The sequence below is a fragment of the Quercus suber genome, unplaced genomic scaffold, assembly GCF_002906115.3.
Source record: "Quercus suber isolate HL8 unplaced genomic scaffold, Cork oak 2.0 scaffold_78, whole genome shotgun sequence".
In the NCBI taxonomy this organism is placed as follows: domain Eukaryota; kingdom Viridiplantae; phylum Streptophyta; class Magnoliopsida; order Fagales; family Fagaceae; genus Quercus; species Quercus suber.
In genome coordinates this window covers 640,405-659,686 of record NW_027069543.1, presented here as the reverse complement: position 1 = coordinate 659,686, position 19,282 = coordinate 640,405, and the positions used below count along the sequence as shown (strand labels likewise).

Here is a 19,282-nt window from a genome sequence, read left to right as displayed (position 1 = left end):
GATATAAAATATGAAGGATGCCCGTAGGTAAAATGAGTGCAGCATAATTGCACATAAAAAGTTCAATGAATAAAGAATATCTACAAAAAGTACAAAGCTTAGCGCAGCATGCACCAACACTGTCTATAGGCACAGTCCAGTGAAAAACTTTTTTCTTTTCTTTTTTTAATTGTATTTGAACACAACTATAAACTACATGATGACATCATAGAAAAGTTGTTTTCCCCATCATTTCCTTGCCCATACAGAAAATTTGGGATCATAGGAAACATTTTGAGCCAAAAATGAGGAAAACAAAAAACTGATCTGTATGCTAGTCAAGCTATGTATTTGCTGTCAAATGTCCCAACACTAATATTTTTGTAATCTGTACAAGGCCTTTTAAAAGCATAATTTTGTTGCACTTGTTTGTGATGAATGAAATGTGCATATATGACAAATTAATTATGTACAGAAGCATGAGCTCAATTTAATTCATTCTGTTTTCTTCTACATCCAAATTGCAACGAACAGTTTGTGACCCATTTTGTTGTCTTGGTTCATTACCTGAAAAGAGAAAGGCAAAGACAACCAATCAATCAATGCTTTGATTCCAGGTAATGGGAGTATCCTAAGTGTTGAGTGAATCAAACCTGGATTCACATTTTTTGGATCCGGGCTGCTTTTTTTGGCCCCATGACTCAAGCATTCAAATTTACTCAATTCATGAGAAGCTACTGTGAACTGGTAATATGCTGCACGCAACTGTCGATGAATCTCTTCCATTTTTCCACTCTGCTCATCTTTCCGATCCATCTCAATAAGAATCTGTAAAAACATCCAATCATCAAGTTTAGAGAGAGAGAGAGAGAGAGAGAGGGGTCCAGTTTAAATTGCTACCTCTGCAGCATTGGTCTTAAATATTGGGAGAAATCGCTGCCTACAATACTCATTGAATAGAAGAGTGCCGATAATCAATGGAAATGTGAAGCCTGAAGCCACTGGTGATCGTTTAATTCCAAAAACCCCAAGAGCGATTATTTGTGATAGTGCCAATGAAAAGATTGTTGTGTTGTGAACAATGGGCCATAACTGTCCCCCGGTTTCATATTTTGAAACATATACATTGAGTATCTGAAAAATATATTTGAAGCATGTAAATGATTTTCTTAAGAGAGAGAGAGAACAACTCAAAAAATTTCAAATGAAAACAAATATATTACATTCTTTAGTAAAAAAGAATAATAATAATAATAATAATAACAACAAAACCTTAATCCCAAAATTTTGAGGGTGGCTATGGATCCTTAACAAACTCATAAGGGTCAGACACATGCATTCTTTGTTGTTTTATCCTATTTTGTCACCTCCTTAATTAACATGCCATTTTTTACTACAACCAAAAATAAAATATGGAACATTATACTTTATGGTTGGAACATAGACCTAAAACCAAATGGAATACTCAGACGCATACTATTATAGCCAGTCTTAACCATTTATAACATCAGTTATATACGTTCTACAAGAACTCCAAATCCATTGCCTAATAGAGTGTCATAAAATCAATGTTGCACGCTCTTACTAGGATCGATTATGAAAAATAGGCGCATAACGCTTCAGGTCCTATTGTTCACATATGGACAAAAGCACATGCATACATTATCCAAAAACAATATAATTAAATGCATAGGCTTTTTCCTTGACAGCTTCTATCCATGGACCACAATGCAGGGGAATCCTTCTCACTAGCCTAATTTGGAATGCTACAATTAGGACCAATTTAACATTCAAACTTTTTCAATTTCTATATTTAGGACACACAGCAAAATCTTCTGTTTGCGCATACGCAATTTATTCTCCTCTTCACATTCCCTAAAGTTTTCAGTGAATTAGTTAACCTAAAACAATATGGTGGCATGAGATTTTTTTTTTTTTTTTTTTTTTGGATAAGTAATAAAATTTTATTATAAATCAAAACAGACGCAAGTACATAGGATATGTACCATGGGTGCAATACAATCAAGATCCCAAATTACAACTGTCAATCAAATCAGGGAGAGAAGAACAAGAATAAGTTTGTAAAGCTAAACTCCACTCAAGCCAAAAATAAAAGAAGAAAGACTTAGCGTCCGTTTGGTTGGAGGGGTGGAAAAGTTGGAGGATAGAAAATTGTGAGAGAATAGAAAAGTAGGAGGATAGAAAAGATTTTATTTTCTCTCCTTTCTGTTTGGTTAAGAGTGGAAAAGTAGAGGGATGGAAAAAATGAGTTTGAATAAATTTACTCATATACCCTTATTAAAGAATGATGTCAAATTAAAAAAAATAAAAGTGACAAATAACCACAAAAAAGAGCAATTGCCCAAAATTTTTTATAAAAATAAAAAACATGTTCCAAAAAAAATCACATCCAATAAAAATAAAATTAAACTATCATGCCCAAGCCCTAAAAAATCAAAAGAAAAAAAAAAGTGACAACTGGCAACGTGATTGCCCCGAAAAAAAAGGGGGGGGGCGCAATTTTGCTGCCCAGGGAAGAGAAAAAAAATGCAATTTAAATTGAGGGTATTTGTGTAAAGTGCATCTTTCAGCACTTTTCCCTCCTCATTTTTCTCCCAAATTGGGAGGATAAAAAAAGATGGACCCGGAAAGAAAATTTTTCCCCATGTTTTCTGTCTCTCTTGTTTTCTCTCCTCAACCAAACAGTGAAAAATGTCATTTTCTACTATATTTTCCTCTCCCTATTTTCCATCCTCCCAGTTTACACCCTAACCAAACATACCCTTAATCTCAAGAATAGAGCGTTCACATCCCGCAAAAGTTCTAGCATGAGATCTAAATGTGCTTCCTACTTCAACTTAGCCACTCTATGAAACAATTATTCCCACCCTACAAATTTTGATACTTGTCACTTTCTAGGAAAATCTGGAGGAAAAATGGAAGTTCTAAACATCCCAATCTACCTTTGAAGTTAAATTATGATTTTCCTTAATTATGCTTCAAATAGAAAAATGAGCACTTCAAAGATGGTAAGCAAATCATCTCACAGATAAAACAAAACTATATATGTATGCTCACTTAATATTACACAATTGGAAATTAGATGCCCAAGCTAGGACGTCCTACCTATATTTGTTTTAAAACTGCTAAAGTATTGAACTCATTATTAAGTGCATCAGTAATCTGATAATAAAATGCCTCTCTGTACTAATCTTCCCAAAAAAAGAGGGAAAAAAAAAAAAAAAAAGGAATTCTAGGTGCAAAATGAAGTGAAAATTTTAAGTACATTTGACCTTGATACTAGTGAATGCTGTAAGAAAGTAGATTCTCTAAATTTGGCCCATCTCATATACTGACATGAAGAGTAGATGCAACAGTGTATTAGTAGCCAAACAATTTCTAATTTTAAAATTTTGAGCTTATTCCTAATACGCATAATGTCAAATACAACCTAGTTTCAAAATACTGACATAAAGAATAGATGCAATGGTATATTAGTAGCCAATCAATTTCTAATTTGGGCCACTAAGATATCATCCAGACTCGGATCTCGACAACTGGTCTCTATCTCCCTCATGTATCTTACGGACCAATATGAAGATGCTAAAGACCTCAGAACTTGGTGCCATGACAAGTGCACTCTGTCCAAGCATCACGAGCTTGAGTCTGGGAATTAGATTCTCTAAAACTAGGTAATAAAACACTAAACTAAGAGTACAGATGCAGAAGACTAATAACTACTACTACTTTACCAACCTACAGTACCAAAGTTGTGTATCCAAATATGTTTCCTGGTACAAGTAACTCCAAAAGAGAAAATATACAAACATATAGATGGTACCAGCAAAACTCTCTAATTCAACTTAACAATCTCAACACTCCAATCACACTATCAATCCCTTCATTGCCACAAAATCTATTAGCAGCATCATCGCTTGTTAAAAATAAAGCTGAAACTTGATGTATTAGAAAAAGGAATGACAATAAGCCACAAGCTAAGTACTGATGGAACATCCCAGATGGATTTTTTTCAAGATTTATATGTATAGAAGGAGCTTCTGCTACTTATAGTGCAGCCATCGAAAAGGAGCTTAGTAGGACTTTTATGTGTATTAAATTTTAGAAGTCTACAATTTTATTTATGGGGATGCTTGCAATGCCCATGAAATCAAATTCTGCAAGCTAAAAAGTTTCTCTAGCCATCCAAAGCGTGTGCTTTCTTAGTCCTTGAGTTAATAGCATTATTAGGTAGTTTTTATTTTGCAAGGTGCAAGCATCACATCAGCTTTCTTTACTAAGTCTATAAAAATCTTTAAATATGATTATTGTGGTCAAACAACCCAAACACGATGAAAACTTAAGGACTTAATAGGCACTTTCCCCTAAGGTCTCTTCTATCTCTTTTCTTGTTTCTAGAATGTGCACTCTTCTCTTTTTCGTTATCTTAATTTATCAGTGGGGCATTCTTCTCTACAAATAGTTCTCTGAAAGTTTAAAAAAACTTATAATTTAAAACCAGCCACTGCAATCGTATCGAATCAATTTCCCATTACCAAAGATTCAATTCACCACCCTTCCATTGTGATGGCAGCCCCCAATCAAAAAATTCTCTAGGCTTCCCTGCATCAAGTTGCTTCTTTTGGAACCATCATTTTGGCCCTTTTAATAATTTCAAAATGTACTAAGATTGAGGGATGCTAAGAACATTTAGTTTCTAGCAATAAACCTATGACTAAGTCAGAGAGAACTAAGATCAGGTACTAGAAGAGAGAAAGGAAGACAATACCAAAATCTGGTTGGAGGTTGGATAACGAAAAGAAACACCATCAGTATACAACTCAACTGAATGCACTATTTGACCACATTCTGTATCTACGATGTAAAATGGAAGAACACAATCTATTGAATACCTTATTCAAACACATTCGATAACTACATTGGAAATGGAAGAACAAGCTCTGAATCATGGACAAAACACAATCAAATCACTAATTACAGAACTTGGCAAAAAATTACACATGCTAAAGACACATTAACAATTAGAAAGTGCAACTGATATCTCTAAAGGCAAAAACAGGGACAAATAAATGATGGGAGCACTCACCTGATTTCGATAGACAAAATAAGCAAGTACAAAGTAGACCCACAAGAAGGGCACTATTAAGGGTGCCAAGATGGAACATGTAAAGCCAAGGAATCCAAACAAGAGGATTCGTGGGACTTCTGTATGGTATGGGAAAGACAAGGCGCCACTGGATGAATCATCCTTGTTTCTAAGTATGAATCTTTTAAACAAGTTGCAGAAAAGGGAAAAGATTTGCATCACTTCACAAGCCAAACTTGCCCAACCAGATGATAAAACATAAGTCGTGAAGAAGGTAACCTGCAAAAATTTGAATACCACAAACATGATGAAAAGTTACTGCCAAAACTTCTATATTTGCCTAAAAAAAATTTTTTTTTTTTTTTTTTAAAGGCCGGAAAATCTTTCTTTCCATGAGAATCTCATAATTGAAGAAAGGATTTAAATATGAAACATCCATCATGAGGAATTATTTTCACAAATAAAACCCTTCGTTGTATAGCCTTAGTACAATCAATACTTAGAAATTAATAATGGTCAAAACTCCCGCAAAATTATATGGAATAGTCTGCATAGAGTAGCATAGTCAAATAAAGTAAATAACAAACTTATTTGGGAATCAAAGAATAAACCTGTCTAGGAACCGCTTTGGCAAGTTGTGTAGGTATGTCTTTCACACTAGAAAAGACGTTCAATTGGCTGATAACAGAGCCAGTAAAAACATTAACAAAAAAGACGTTCCAAATTGTGAAGTACAAGACTTTGATGCATGCACTCCTTTTTCTCCCACTGCGGGAAATAGACCCCTCTACTGCTGAAAATAGCATCATGACTGGCGGTACAATATACAGAGCTAAAATCAAAACTACACTTGGTAGGTAACCTGTTACCAGCTGGCTCATATACTTCCTGCACCAAGGCACATAGTAAATTTACATGCAAATTAGCACTATGCCCATGCAAGAACTTTTAAATTTAATCAAAATCACTCTAAACTAAAGCACGTCATATGACATGTGACATGTTGACATAGTGCAAGCACATGTAAGAACTTTATTATTAAAATAAAACTATGATTAAAATAATTTAAAATATATAATAAAACTTCTTTTCAATTGTTGGAAACTTATGGTGATAGGATTTAATTGGAATAATATTTTTAAACTTCTTGAAATTTTAGTGACAAAGTTTCACTTAAGAGTAAAATATATTACTAATTTAAAGTACTTATCGTGCTTCACATGATGGAAACACATCATACAGCATGTACCACTTTATGTTGAGCCACATTGCACAAGCACCATGTGTAAGTCTCCGTGGCATAAACGTGTAAATCAATGTAACGAAAGGCGAAAAAAAAAATTACAGATAAAATGATAGGTCATCCACTCATTACAACCACATTGTGTAGGATGCAACTTATGTTGTGTGTTTATTGGAGGGAAATATATACTCTGACCAGTCATTCAGAATTCAGTGTACATTTTCTTATACATTGCTTCTATAAACAATATTAAGCTAGAAAACTATTTAAAATTAAAAATTCAAGAACCTTTCTAAGCATGACACTGCTAAGTAAAGGATATCCATGGTTAATAACTTTACCTAACATCGATACAGTTTTGACAAAAGCATTTATATATATCACATGCATATGTGAACCCCATGAGGGAAAGAAGTTAGACCATCCATTAGGAATAACATGTAGATTTATACACAAGATAATATTTTAGATGTTAGATTGCCTTTCATAGCTACCACTTAAATTCCAACCCAAAATAAATCGTAGTTGCTTTTATATTCTCAAACTAGGTTATCTCATAATGATGCACTAGAAATAACAAATTCTCTAATTCAGATAAGAACCTAACTATTTTATCAAGAATCTATATTCTAGTGTATTCTTCCAACATATTAGAATACCCTGACTTGTCCCAAAAAAAAAAAAAATTTAAGTCCCTGGAACATCACATATGCAATTTATGAAGCAAATGTGTTCTTTGACACTTATCCATGCAACACCAACAAGTGAGTCATGCAAAACAAGCCTAACAAAATTACAAAAATAATAGATACACAACACAGCTCTATCATCACAATATTTACTTCTTCTTTTCTTTTCTATTCTTTAATGAATCATCACAATATTAACTTACTTCTTCAGAAGTCCTCTCAAGAATGGAAATGTTTGTTGTAGCTGATCTAGTTGAGTCAAACCTTGAACAAATGCTACAGGAATAAGAAACACAAACATGAAGGCAATAGTAGCCACGAGGGTTCCTATCTTACGGATCCAAAGTTGTTTGTATGGTATACAAAGGTTTGACCAATAAACATCATGTGGCTCTGGAGCCAAGTTTGTTACCCATAACATGGGATTTGAAAATTGAAGAACCTGTGCAGCAACAACAGCAGCATAGCGAGTCTTGAAAAACACAAAAGCAGCTGCACTCTCCTGTACGGAAGACCAAAATAATTTAGGCTATGTAGTAAATTTCGAAAAAAAAGAAAGATATAATAATTAAGAAACCAAAAGGATTAGATGATAATAATATAGCCCAATATCCTCTATTTAGAAAATAGTGTATGCTTAGACAGCTACTTAAATTAAGTATATGCTAGACCATATTTTCAAATAAATCAGTCACTAAATTGCATTTAATTGAAAAGGCAAATGGAGCTTCCATAAAAACCTTCTGCGGAGAGTCACAGATATAAAAAGTACAAACCATAAGCTGCATGTCAAACCTATAAGTAAATCACACTAACATCTACACCAGTCTATCATTCTCCCAAATCCATAAATGCACCCACGGCAAGCAATTTTTAATCTTAGACAATATAGAAACTTGTACCATAAACATGCAGAAAATGACTCTGAAAAAGACCATAAAAGGCCTTAAGCACAGTGTCTTGCAAAAACCAAGTTCTTTTTTTTTTTTTTTTTTTTGGGAGAGAGAGAGAGAGAGAGAGGATCCTACCCTAAATCATTTTTTTTTGCTTAGACAACTACTTAAATTAAGTATATGCTAGACCATATTTTCAAATAAATCAGTGACTAAATTGCATTTAATGGAAAAGGCAAATGGAGCTACCATAAAAACCTTCTGCGGAGAGTCACAGATATAAAAAGTACAAACCATAAGCTGCATGTCAAACCTATAAGTAAATCACACTGCCATCTACATCAGTCTATCATTCTCCCACACCCAAAAATGCACCCACAGCAAGCAATTTTTAATCGGAAAAAGTTTCTCTACAAACTTAATTGGAGGAACTCTCTCCAAACAATGATGTGTTAGCACCAAAAATTGACACCTGTCCAACTTAACTAAAGCTGAAATTCAAGAACCGGTAGGGAGAGAGCCTAACGTCTGAGTTAACAGGAGCAGCTTTAATTGGGTTGGACAGGTGTCAATTTTTGGTGCTGACACATCATAGTTTGGAGAGAGTTCCTCTAATTAAGTTTGTAGAGAAACTTTTTCCTTTTTAATCTTAGACAATATAGAAACTTGAACCATAAACACGCAAAAAATGACTCTGAAAAAGACCATAAAAGGCCATAAGCACAGTGTCTCGCAAAAAGCAATTTCTTTTTTCTTTTCTTTTTTTTTGGGGAGAGAGAAAGAGAGAGGATCCTACCCTAAACCATTTTTTTTAATTGAAGTGATCGCTTTAAAGAATCAAACCCTCCCACTTACAGTTGATAACACCCTTTGACCAGTTACAAAAATTGAACATAAACCTATCTTACTTTGAACCTCTTCTCAATAAATAAATTCATTAAAAATTCCACAGGGTCAAAAGTCACAACCCAGGTCCCACTAAGCATATTGGAAAAGAGAAAACAATTAAAACTAAACATTAATATTGTAGCAGATCGATATATCTGCAAGCAACATATAAAAGAATAGGTAGAATCATTGGAGTTCAAATTTTCTGTCCTATTTTTCTTACTCCACTCTATACTCCACCAATATATACTTGCCACGTGTTCACCTAATTAATTAAATACTACTATTAATTAATAACCGTAGTATTAATAAGTCAATAATGATTGTATTTAATTAATTAGATGAACACGCGACAAGTATTTATTGGTGGAGTATAGAGTGGAGCAGGAAAAGTGAGGCAGAAGATTTAGACTCAGAATCATTCAATCAGCCATATCAGCCATACACATTAAAGCTTAGAGTTCAAGGAGATAACAAGAAACCCCCTCAAAATTCAAGCTATTCCACTCCATCCATAGGCACCAAAAGAACATGAGATCAACTCCCCAAATTTGTCAATGGTCAAAATTCTTTAGGGTGTAGCAGTCCATGCTAAAAAGGGTATTTTACACGAGACAAAACCAGATTTGCTTCCAAGGAAAAGGACCTTCAATCTAAAGCATTCAAAAATAACCTCAAATATATATAAAGGTAATTTTCCACCAGAAATATCCCTTTCCGTCTAACCCTTGCCCCACACAACTAAGAAAAGCTACTAATGTCTAGAGGGATAAGTAGCTACTCCCCCCCCCCCCCCCCCCCCCAGCGGGGGGCAAAAAAACACACACACACACACATGCAAAAGAGAGCAGAAGCCAAACATGATTTACCCTGTTATATTCACATAAATAATTAGTAACCCTGAAATCAGAACTATTTAAATCAATTCATGCCAAAATACGTTACCTTTGTGCTTTTACCCATATCCATATTAACAACAGCTTTCCCACTAACACTACCATCCTCGCTAGGAAGGATGTTAAAAGAATCTGCAGGCTGTCCACAAAGACCATGTTGCATTAAACTTGGCTTGCAGTTCTGTTCAATAGAAGCAGCCTTAATAACCATGTACATCTTCTCTGCATCAGTCTGCAATATAAAACATATCTTAGAGATCCAAAATAGTAGGAAAAATAAAGGCATGCAAACTCAGAAAATTTTATTTCACAGCACTCGCTCAACCCACCCAACAAGAAGAAACAACACGACAAAGCCCCAACTTCAAATATCAATGTGAGAAATTCAAATATAACCCCCAATATAACCATTCCATAGCTGTGTAGCCACTAAAAATCTAGGACATATCCATCAAAGTTGGAAGTCAAACCAGAATGCAGTCAGTCACCACAATCATCATCTAATTATTGTCAAAACTTAATAACAACACTAAATAAACTCAGCTAATATACAGATCAAGGACTGCTCTCAGTGTAAATTTAACAAAATAGAAGAATGATCATTGTGCCAATAGCCATAGTGGATGTGAAACTTTATAAAGAACGTGAAAGAGAATGCTGCAAAGTCAGCAAGTCCTCATTGAAAGTGCCTAAAATAAAAAAGCCAAGAGTAAGGCCAGGTAAGACGAGAAGATGAAAATAGAATTAAGCAATTTCATGAAGAAGTCAGTTAAAAAATGTGAAATGAGGGAAGTCAAAGGCAGTTAGTTTTTTGTAATGAAGAACAAACAATATAATTAGTTTTTTGCAACAGACGGCTTTTCATAGTATAATCCAGAATAAAATAAAATGATTAATAAATTCAAATAGTAGGAATGTGGAATTACCATTCACTTCAATCACAACGTATCATATGCTAATCATTTGGGATTTGGTACAAACAAAATTCAGAGTCCCAATCACAATGCTAATCAGGTAAACATGAGATTATGACCATTATATTTCTGAAATTTCTAAAATAGAGTATGAAGCATCAAAAGTCAAGCTTGTGATATACATAAGTTAGCATGTAAGAAACCAGTATATATATACATATATATTTTTACACACACACACACACACTAAACCACACAATGGTCTAAACTCAAGTATGTATGTGATATACAAGTGTCAGTGTGTAAAACAGAAAGTGATAACTTGATAAGCCATGAAGATATCAACTCACAGACATGTAAAAGATTTTAAAATTTGAAAAAAGTGTTGCTGAATATAAACAACAAATTGCTAATTTAAGATGCGCACCATCAGTTTCTGAACTCTACCAGACCGGTACACCATTTGGTGTGACAAGTAGTTTGATGCATGATAATTTGTGAAAAATCTTTTCACAGAATCACTGTAAGATTCCTCTGACGAGCAGGGGAGGGCACGGACAAGAACTGTAAAATGACTTGGATTTGTTGGAGATCCAGTAATATGTGCTAGTCTCATCTGGGAAATGCTCTTGTACTCCTATAATTGTATACAAAAATTATCATAAGAATAATTAAAAGAAATTTTCTAGAAAACCCTTTGAACAAAAGATGAAAAGCTATACAATAGTAGAAAATGAAGATAAATTTACATACTTACAAAGTAAAGAAGAAGGCAAGCTGAGCAGGTTATAATGTATAATGCGAGACAATGAGTCCAAAGCCTGACATGCACACCAAAAAAATAACAATTGAGTCTACTTCAAAAACAAAGGTGGTTAAGTATGTAACTGCTGATAAATCCAAATTAACAATAAAATAGCAAGGTCTTAAGCTCCACTCTAAAGTACTACGAATTATTTTCTCCCACAATCTCTTCAATTCAAGAAGAGAGACAAATGTTCATAGAAAGGAGACAAGCTCAAGTATACTCCTAGCCAAACCAATTATAAATAAGACACAGCATGTTCAAATGTTCCTTTTCAAGCATTGTTTACGTGCCTCATAGGTTAGCATCAAAACGCTCTGGAATAAAAATTAAGACTATGTTTGTTTTGAGGGAAGGGAAGAGGAGAAAATAATAAGGAGAGGGAAAGTAAAAAGAGAGGAGAAAGATAATATTTCTTCATGTGTTTGGATGTAGGGGAAAGAGAAATGAGAGACATGGTAAAAAAAAAAAATAATAACAAAATAATATTTTACTATTTTATCCTCATGAATTATTAATTAATAATGAATTGTGAGGATATAAAAGTAATTTCAAAAAAAATCAAAAATTTTCAAGGATATAAGAGTAATTTTACGGATTTGGAGAGAAAGTAAAAAATAAAAAATTGGTGGGGCTCATGGAAAGTATTTCTCTCCACATTTCCTTTCTCTTCCCTCTTTCCTTCTAACCAAACAAATGAAAATGAATTATTTCTCTACCCTTCTCTCCCATTCTCTTGAACCAAACATAGCCTAACACATATACCTCTTTACTTTAATAATGGTCTAATCATCAACAATATATAACACGTACCACCTTGAACCTTCCTTAACATTCTCAATGGTAAACACTTCCATTTGCTCTGAAGAGATTCGCTTGTGATGATTTTCTTCTTTCCCATAATAATTCACCGGAAGCACTAGAAGAAAGCAAATGACAAAAGCAATAGAAAAGATTCGAATACTGCAAAGAAAATTTAAAGAGCACCCATAAGAACCTTTATATATATATATATATATACACACACACAACAAGTAATAGAAGTTTATTGAAGATGAAAAGGACTATGTTCATGACGATGAACATAAAGCACCTCAAACAGTTACAAGCAAATAAAGAAGAACTAATAGAGAGATCAAATTAATAGTTTTTGGTAATTCAACAGTTGGGGGTGAGGGGACTTGAACCATAGCTCAATAAATTTGAAAACAAATAATGAAGTTCTAGCAAACAAGCCCTTAAGAGCCATTATAAGAGGAAAATCATAACCACATCATACAAAATAATTCAATTGTGCCAGAGTTTTTGTTCAAACCAGGTGCCATAATAACACAATGTCTAACAAACATATAATTACCAAAAAACTAAATCCAACTAAAGCTTGGTTAATAGTGTTCAGACATTACCATTAGTAAAGCACTAATAATTACCAAGTGGCTATATTCACCATTCAATTGTTTGGATTTGATCTTGTAAAATTATTTATACCATATAGAAGTAGAAAATCAATCAATAAGATGGTAATACGTTCACAGAAAATATAAGAAGTGACCACAAACAGAAAGTTTTATTATAAAAGGGACATAATAATAATAATAATGCCCTAGACCAAAACAACAACAATTATCTTTTCAAGCCGTCTATCAACAAACACAAATATAATCTTTATTACATTATTTGCCAACAGTATATTGGGCACAAACTATCACCCTTCACTAACTACAAGTTTTGGGTAGTAAGCAGTCACCTGAAAACAACTATCCTGAGAAAAACCACAGCATCCATGCCACCAATACCCAATATTTCTTCTTCATTTGTTTTCCATGCTTTCACTATCCAACTAGGGGAAGGAACAAACCTCTCAAGCCAAAAAGGATCATTGTGTTTCAAGTGCATTGAAGCAAGCCTCCGTCCAAAGTACACATTTACATTGCTTGGTTGTTTTCTTAATATGGAATATAGCAATAAAAGGACTGCACACAAACCTGTATTAATTCCTACAGAGGTAAGAAGAGCAGAAACATTCATCTCCTTTTGCTATGTCAGCAACCTTCGCACATCTCATCACCCAAGAACAAAGAAAAAGGACGCCTAGATTAGTTCCATGAGCTGAAAGCATGTGATTGTCTACAAAGACCAATATTGCATGGAGAAGTGGCTTTACCTGATTCAGGTTTTTGTGTGCAAAATTTAGATGTAGTCTTCTTTTCTTTCCTGCTTAATAAAACTCTGCAGGTAAGTGTGTCATGGTATGTGTATTGAATTCAAATAAGTTTCTCACTGAAAATGCATATAATTATGTTGAAGCATATGGAAAAGAAATAATATTAACATCAGTGTGACCTAAAACACAAGCAAGGGCATACCAAAGCAGAGGATTTAATTAATACAAGCAATAGTGTTACCATTTGCAGTCTACATCTTCACTACTACATAAAAAAAATAAAAAATAAAAAAAAAAGGAAGAAGAAGAAGAAGAAGAAGAAGGAGGGGAAAAATCTTAATTTCTTGGAGTCAGACCAAGATTTTCCGTTTTCTAGTAAAAATTTGAGAATAACCACAAGTTAATTATGTAAAGGTAAATGTGAGAGAAGACAAATAAATGCCACCCACAGAGATCCTCTATAAAGATAGCCAAGTTGGATAATTCGCATTCCCTGCCATTATAAAAAGATAGAAAAAAGACTTAATCTGTAGGTGTGCTATTAAGGTAGACCTAATGAAATCCGATGATTCTCTTGATTGAGACTTTATCTAGCTTTGTCTATAAATTGTTGGCGTTCCTGTGAAATATGTGGCTTGGGTTAAGGAGTGTATAATTGCTCACAAGTTCGGTTTCTCTCAATGGGAGCCTAGTTGGTTTCTTTAAGGTCATGCCAGAATTTAAGGCAAGGAGACCCTTTCTCCTTTTTTTTGTGCTTGCTATGGAAAAGAAGTCAGACATTGACATGAAGGCAAGTGCCTTTCACCCAAATCAGCAAGGCTGCCAAACAGTTACCTCTCTAGCTCTCTCAAACCCATATAACTGGGAATTTGTGCACTATGTATAACCTTTTATTTTTCTATGAAATTTTTCTCAAAACTTATTCAGCTAACAGTGCATCAGTGTAAGGGTTTTAGATTTCATCTGAATTGCTCTAAATTGAAGCTCACAAAATTACTGATGATTTTCTGGTGTTCACAACAGCGATATCCATCCTATTCACTTGGTCAAAAGGGTGCTTGAGGATTTCAATTGCTTTTCGGGTTTATCTGTCAATCATGTAAAGAGTGAAGGGTTTTGTGAATGGGTCTCTTCATATCTCAAGCGCCATATTGCTAACGCTCTTAATTTCAAAAAAGGAAACTTTTTCTGTCAGAGTATCTGATTATGTCTTTAGTCCCTGGAAACTTCACTACTTTGATTGATAAATAACCTCAAGGATCAGCTCATGGGCTGCCAAAAGGCTCTCTTTTTCTGGAATCAGTAGCTTCAATCAGTGTTCTTTAGCATTCGAATGAATTGGGCGGTTGTATTGCAAAAAAGGCAAATCAAGTCCATGAGCAAAAGTTCAATAGTTTTTGAGAGACGGGAATGATAAATCAGCTGGTGTTGTTCAAGTGGCTTGGGAGCTTGCATGTGTTCCTAAAAATGAAGGGAGTTTGGGGCTTATAAGACTAGAGAATTGGAATAAGGCATCTATTATGAGGCATATATAGAGTCTCTTTACGCAAAAAAAGTTCTCTTGGAGTGGATTGGTGAATGAGAACTTGTTGAAGGACAGGAGTTTTTGGTTTGTTAAATCACTCAAGACAGGACCTAGGGTTGGAGGAGAATTCTCAAGTTGAGGAGCATAGCCAGGCCTTTCTTAAAGTTTCCTTGAAATTTAGCATGATTAGTGGCACCAAAATGGTACATTATATCTGAGATATGGGCCATATGGCTAAAGAGTTTTTTATGATGCAGCTAGTAACATCAATGTGAGAGTGTCTAGTGTCCTTCAAGGAAAAGATTGGGTGTTAGAGGACTACAAGGTCAAAAGATTAGATTTCTATTCAAAGAAAACTCTCCTTGATTCAGCTTGGTGAAAAGGATAAGGCATTTTGGCTTCCTTCTAAATCTAGCAACTATACTTGTCCTAAGATATGGAATGCAATTTGGAAGGGGTTGCCTACAGTTAATAGGTGGAGTCTAATATGGTTATTCTATTGCAATGCTTGGGAAGACTTTCTTTAATTGGTTAGTTTTTAGAAATAGGCTGCCTACCTGAGATAGGCTCCTTCAATGCGGATATCAAAGGGATTCAGCTTGTGTTTTTAGTAGAAGTTTCCTGGAAAGTAGGATCATTTGTACTTTGAGTGTTCCTTTTCTAGAAAAACACAGATGGTGTTGTTAGAAGTACGTGGTTAAATGATTAAAGTTACCATATCCCAATTGCTTAAGCTTTTGGGACAATCGGTAATTCAACATGGTATCAAACACAGCCCTCTAATCTCATGTGGACACACTACCCCACAAATTGAGCCCTAACAAGGATGTTAGGGATTTAAGTGGGAGAGATTTGTAACACCCTATATCTGATTTGGATATTGTCTAATTCTGTGTATGTCGTATAGGTGTGTGATGAGTCCCACATCGGTCATTTACTAGGTAGATTTGGACTTTATTAACATCTAAAAAGAACTTCAATTGTGATTAGTCTTTTTGAAATATAACACAAAATGTGGCTAGCACTATTCCTGTTTTCATACCGGACGATCTGATAAGAACTGTAGTTGTAAGAAGAGAAAGTGGTTGTATTTTGATAAGAATCTACTGCCTTAGATTTGTTAGAGTTTGTAGCTCTTTAGATACTCTGTTTATGTGTCTATCCTTGCTGTTTTTAGTGCTGTTGGTTAGTTTCATTCACCTTTGTTTGGTGTTTGCAGCCTGCATGCTGCTTGTTGTTTCTTAAGTTTGCTGTAATTTTGTATTTTCCTTTCTTAGTTTGGTTAGAGTTTGCAAAGGTCTTGTGAGGTAGGGACTCTGCTATGAGTTTGTCATAGCATGTTTCTAGTGCTATTGTTTTGTTTGTTTTTCCTTTGGTGTTTACGTGCTGCTTATTGTTCTTGAGTTTCCTGCATTGATTGATGAATAAAAACTTTTTTTCTTTTTTGGATAAGTGATTTATGAATAAAAACTTGTTTCTCAAATACAATAATACAGTGTTCTCTTTTCAAACATGCATTGCTTTTTCCCTTTGCTCATATACCTGCAGTGCTTATAAAAGATGCAAATGCTAAACTTCTAAAAATTTGGTGTTCAAATGTGTCAAAATAAAACCGAGTGAAAACTCAAATAATGCCAGTTGCTTTCAACTGCTTAAACCCGAAGAAACACAAGAACACTCATCAATACAAAATGTCCTAGAAAAACTCTTAACTGGATTTAAAACATATCTCTAAGATTTCTAAACCCACTTCCTACGCTGGCCTTCAGCGAGCTGCAAGCTTTCACTCATTTCACATTTTATTTGATTAAAGATTGAGCATATCTTTCCCTTCATAAAAATCACAGAGTAAGCACATCAATGATCACCAATTATTATTATTATTATTCTCTTCGATCATGATTAAATCGCATTCACATCTATAATAAGAAGAAAAAAAAATTGGCAGGAATTTCATATTAGAAACTTAATCACTGCTATAAGTAAAGTCCAGAATCATGAAAAATTAAAGCATAAAATCATAAAACAAACCAAAGCAGCATTGAAACAACTAGTTAGATAAAAACACATACATACATACACACATACATAAATACATAGATTCATACATACATATACATACATATATATATATATATATATATATTAAAAATAAAAAGAAACGAAGAGTACCTGCACAAATCCGTGATATGGCTTTGTGTGTAATTCCGAACGATTTTGGAATCGATAAGAATGTTGAAGAGCCACAAATAAAGGTCTTGTAAAAGAAGAACAAAACAGATCGAAAAAAAGGTGGTCGAGTTAAAACTTGGACGGCATTGCCGCGCTTTGCTTCGACTCCACAGAAACCAAAATTTTATATACGTGTATATATTGGATTTTCTTTGAGTAAAGGAAAACCCGAAAAAAAAAAAAAAAAAAAACCCCGAAACTGGAGGAAGGTGAACCACACCTAACAGAAGCAAAGAAAAACCGTTGTTAAGAATGGTTGTACTACGTTTTTGTCGTTATTTTTGTTGTTGTTGTTGAGTTTGCGTTTTGTTTTTCGAGGAGAGAGAAAGAGAGGGTTCGCGAAAATTCCGTTGGGAAATCGAAAAGAACCTATGTTTGTGTCCAAGTGATTTTGATTCAAAAAAGGTTGTGGGACCGACAGAACAGCCACGTGGGTAACAGCAAGGGGACCGTCCAAATTAAGAATTTAAAGGCTCATCAAACCGCCTTAAAACGTGTTCGAGTAAACAATGAGGTGTGTGTGTACCTAATAATGGCTAGATATTTGTATATTACTAAAAGAGAATACTTTCATGATGCATTCTGATCTACTATATTAAGGTACAGAATATAGGCTATATCATACCATAATTACACTCTTTTCCTTTTAGTTCACAATTACGGTACAAATTATAGGGGTAATTAGTAATTACACTCTAGAAGTAATTATACTGTTCTTTTGAGATTTTGGGAAATAACACACCACCACAATTTAGAAGGAAAAAAACACCCCCCTTGAAGTTTGAAAAAATTAATATTTTCTCCTTCTATTTATATTAGTAATAAAATATGCTTAATTTTTTTCAGAAATTTAACCATGGTTAGTAAAAAAAAAATTACTGATAAATTATAATAAAAATGAAAAATTTATCAAGCACGAAAACACTTACAATAATAAATCTCTCCATAACTCATTGTAAAAAGAAATAATAATAATAAGAAAAATTCGTACTTAATATTTTAAAATACACTTTAATTAAAAATTAAAAATTTTAATTTTGAAATGAGGGATAATATTTAAAACCTGCACTTAAGTAAAGGACAAGTTAGTAGTAGAAAATAGAGATGGTCATAGATTGGGTATGGGTCGGGTATACCCAAACCTGACCCATACCCAAACCAATAAGTTTACACATGGATACCCAATTCACTTACCCGATTAGCACGTATATCCGATTGTTACCTAGCTCTTTTACTTGTGGATACTCAAACCTGATTTTTGGTTTTTTTTTTTTTCCTTTCAGTGATAGAATTTTAAACTTACAAAAAAGGGGAAAATTTTTCTATATTGTCAATATTTTGATAGTTATATAATAATTAATAAATTATGGTGTTGGACTAAAGCCTCTATTTCTTTTTCCCTTAAATGAAAGCCATAATGATTTAATCTGATTTATTGCTTCCTTATGCACAACAGTTTGTTTTGTCATTCCCAAGCAATATCCAATAAACCTCTTATGTAGAGAAAAATGAAAATCAATCCAAAATTTTTTGACCTATTTAGATGGGATTGTATGAAGAAAAATTAACAAAAGAGGAATGCATAAAATTCTATATTATTCTGATCTGTAATTCATGTGTAATACATAGTGAGATATATACAATATTCTAGAACACTATAAAGGTATACTCCTAATATCATGGGATTATATATGTCAAAAGAGATTTAATTGCCCATGGACTTTGTGAGGTATTCAATAACCAAGTCCACGATATTTGCACTGCAATTAACATCTTAAATATTGGTGTTGCTTGAAATATCAGAACTCTTGCTAATATGGGAATGTTTTCCTTATTAGTAAATTTCCCTTATAAAAAATTTCCTTAATATTGTACAATGTAATTGACGTAATTTATATAATAGAAGCTATATAAGGAAAACTGGAAAAGCTGGAAAAGGCTTTTGCTAGG

General features: G+C 33.8%; 1 protein-coding gene across 7 annotated transcripts; it reads right to left on the bottom strand.

Moving 5' to 3' along the window:
- Positions 1–140: 140 nt before the first annotated feature.
- On the bottom strand, positions 141–17,664 carry LOC111997047 (CSC1-like protein RXW8). 7 transcript variants are annotated; one of them, XM_065773637.1, is made up of 14 exons: positions 17,273–17,661; positions 13,576–13,640; positions 13,397–13,471; positions 13,159–13,251; positions 12,225–12,374; positions 11,364–11,427; positions 11,034–11,243; positions 9,742–9,924; positions 7,219–7,517; positions 5,695–5,971; positions 5,084–5,362; positions 880–1,113; positions 633–807; positions 141–546 (listed from the first exon to the last, which is right to left on the bottom strand). In XM_065773637.1, exons 4-14 carry the CDS (start codon positions 13,194–13,196, stop codon positions 470–472), a joined length of 1,986 nt encoding a protein of 661 aa, XP_065629709.1. In that variant the 5' UTR covers positions 13,197–13,251; positions 13,397–13,471; positions 13,576–13,640; positions 17,273–17,661; the 3' UTR covers positions 141–469. The 7 variants fall into 7 exon arrangements, with proteins under 7 accessions (XP_065629709.1, XP_065629710.1, XP_065629706.1 ...); XM_065773638.1 differs by having other exon boundaries at positions 13,397–13,461; XM_065773634.1 differs by having other exon boundaries at positions 13,159–13,471; positions 17,273–17,664.
- Positions 17,665–19,282: the final 1,618 nt, after the last annotated feature.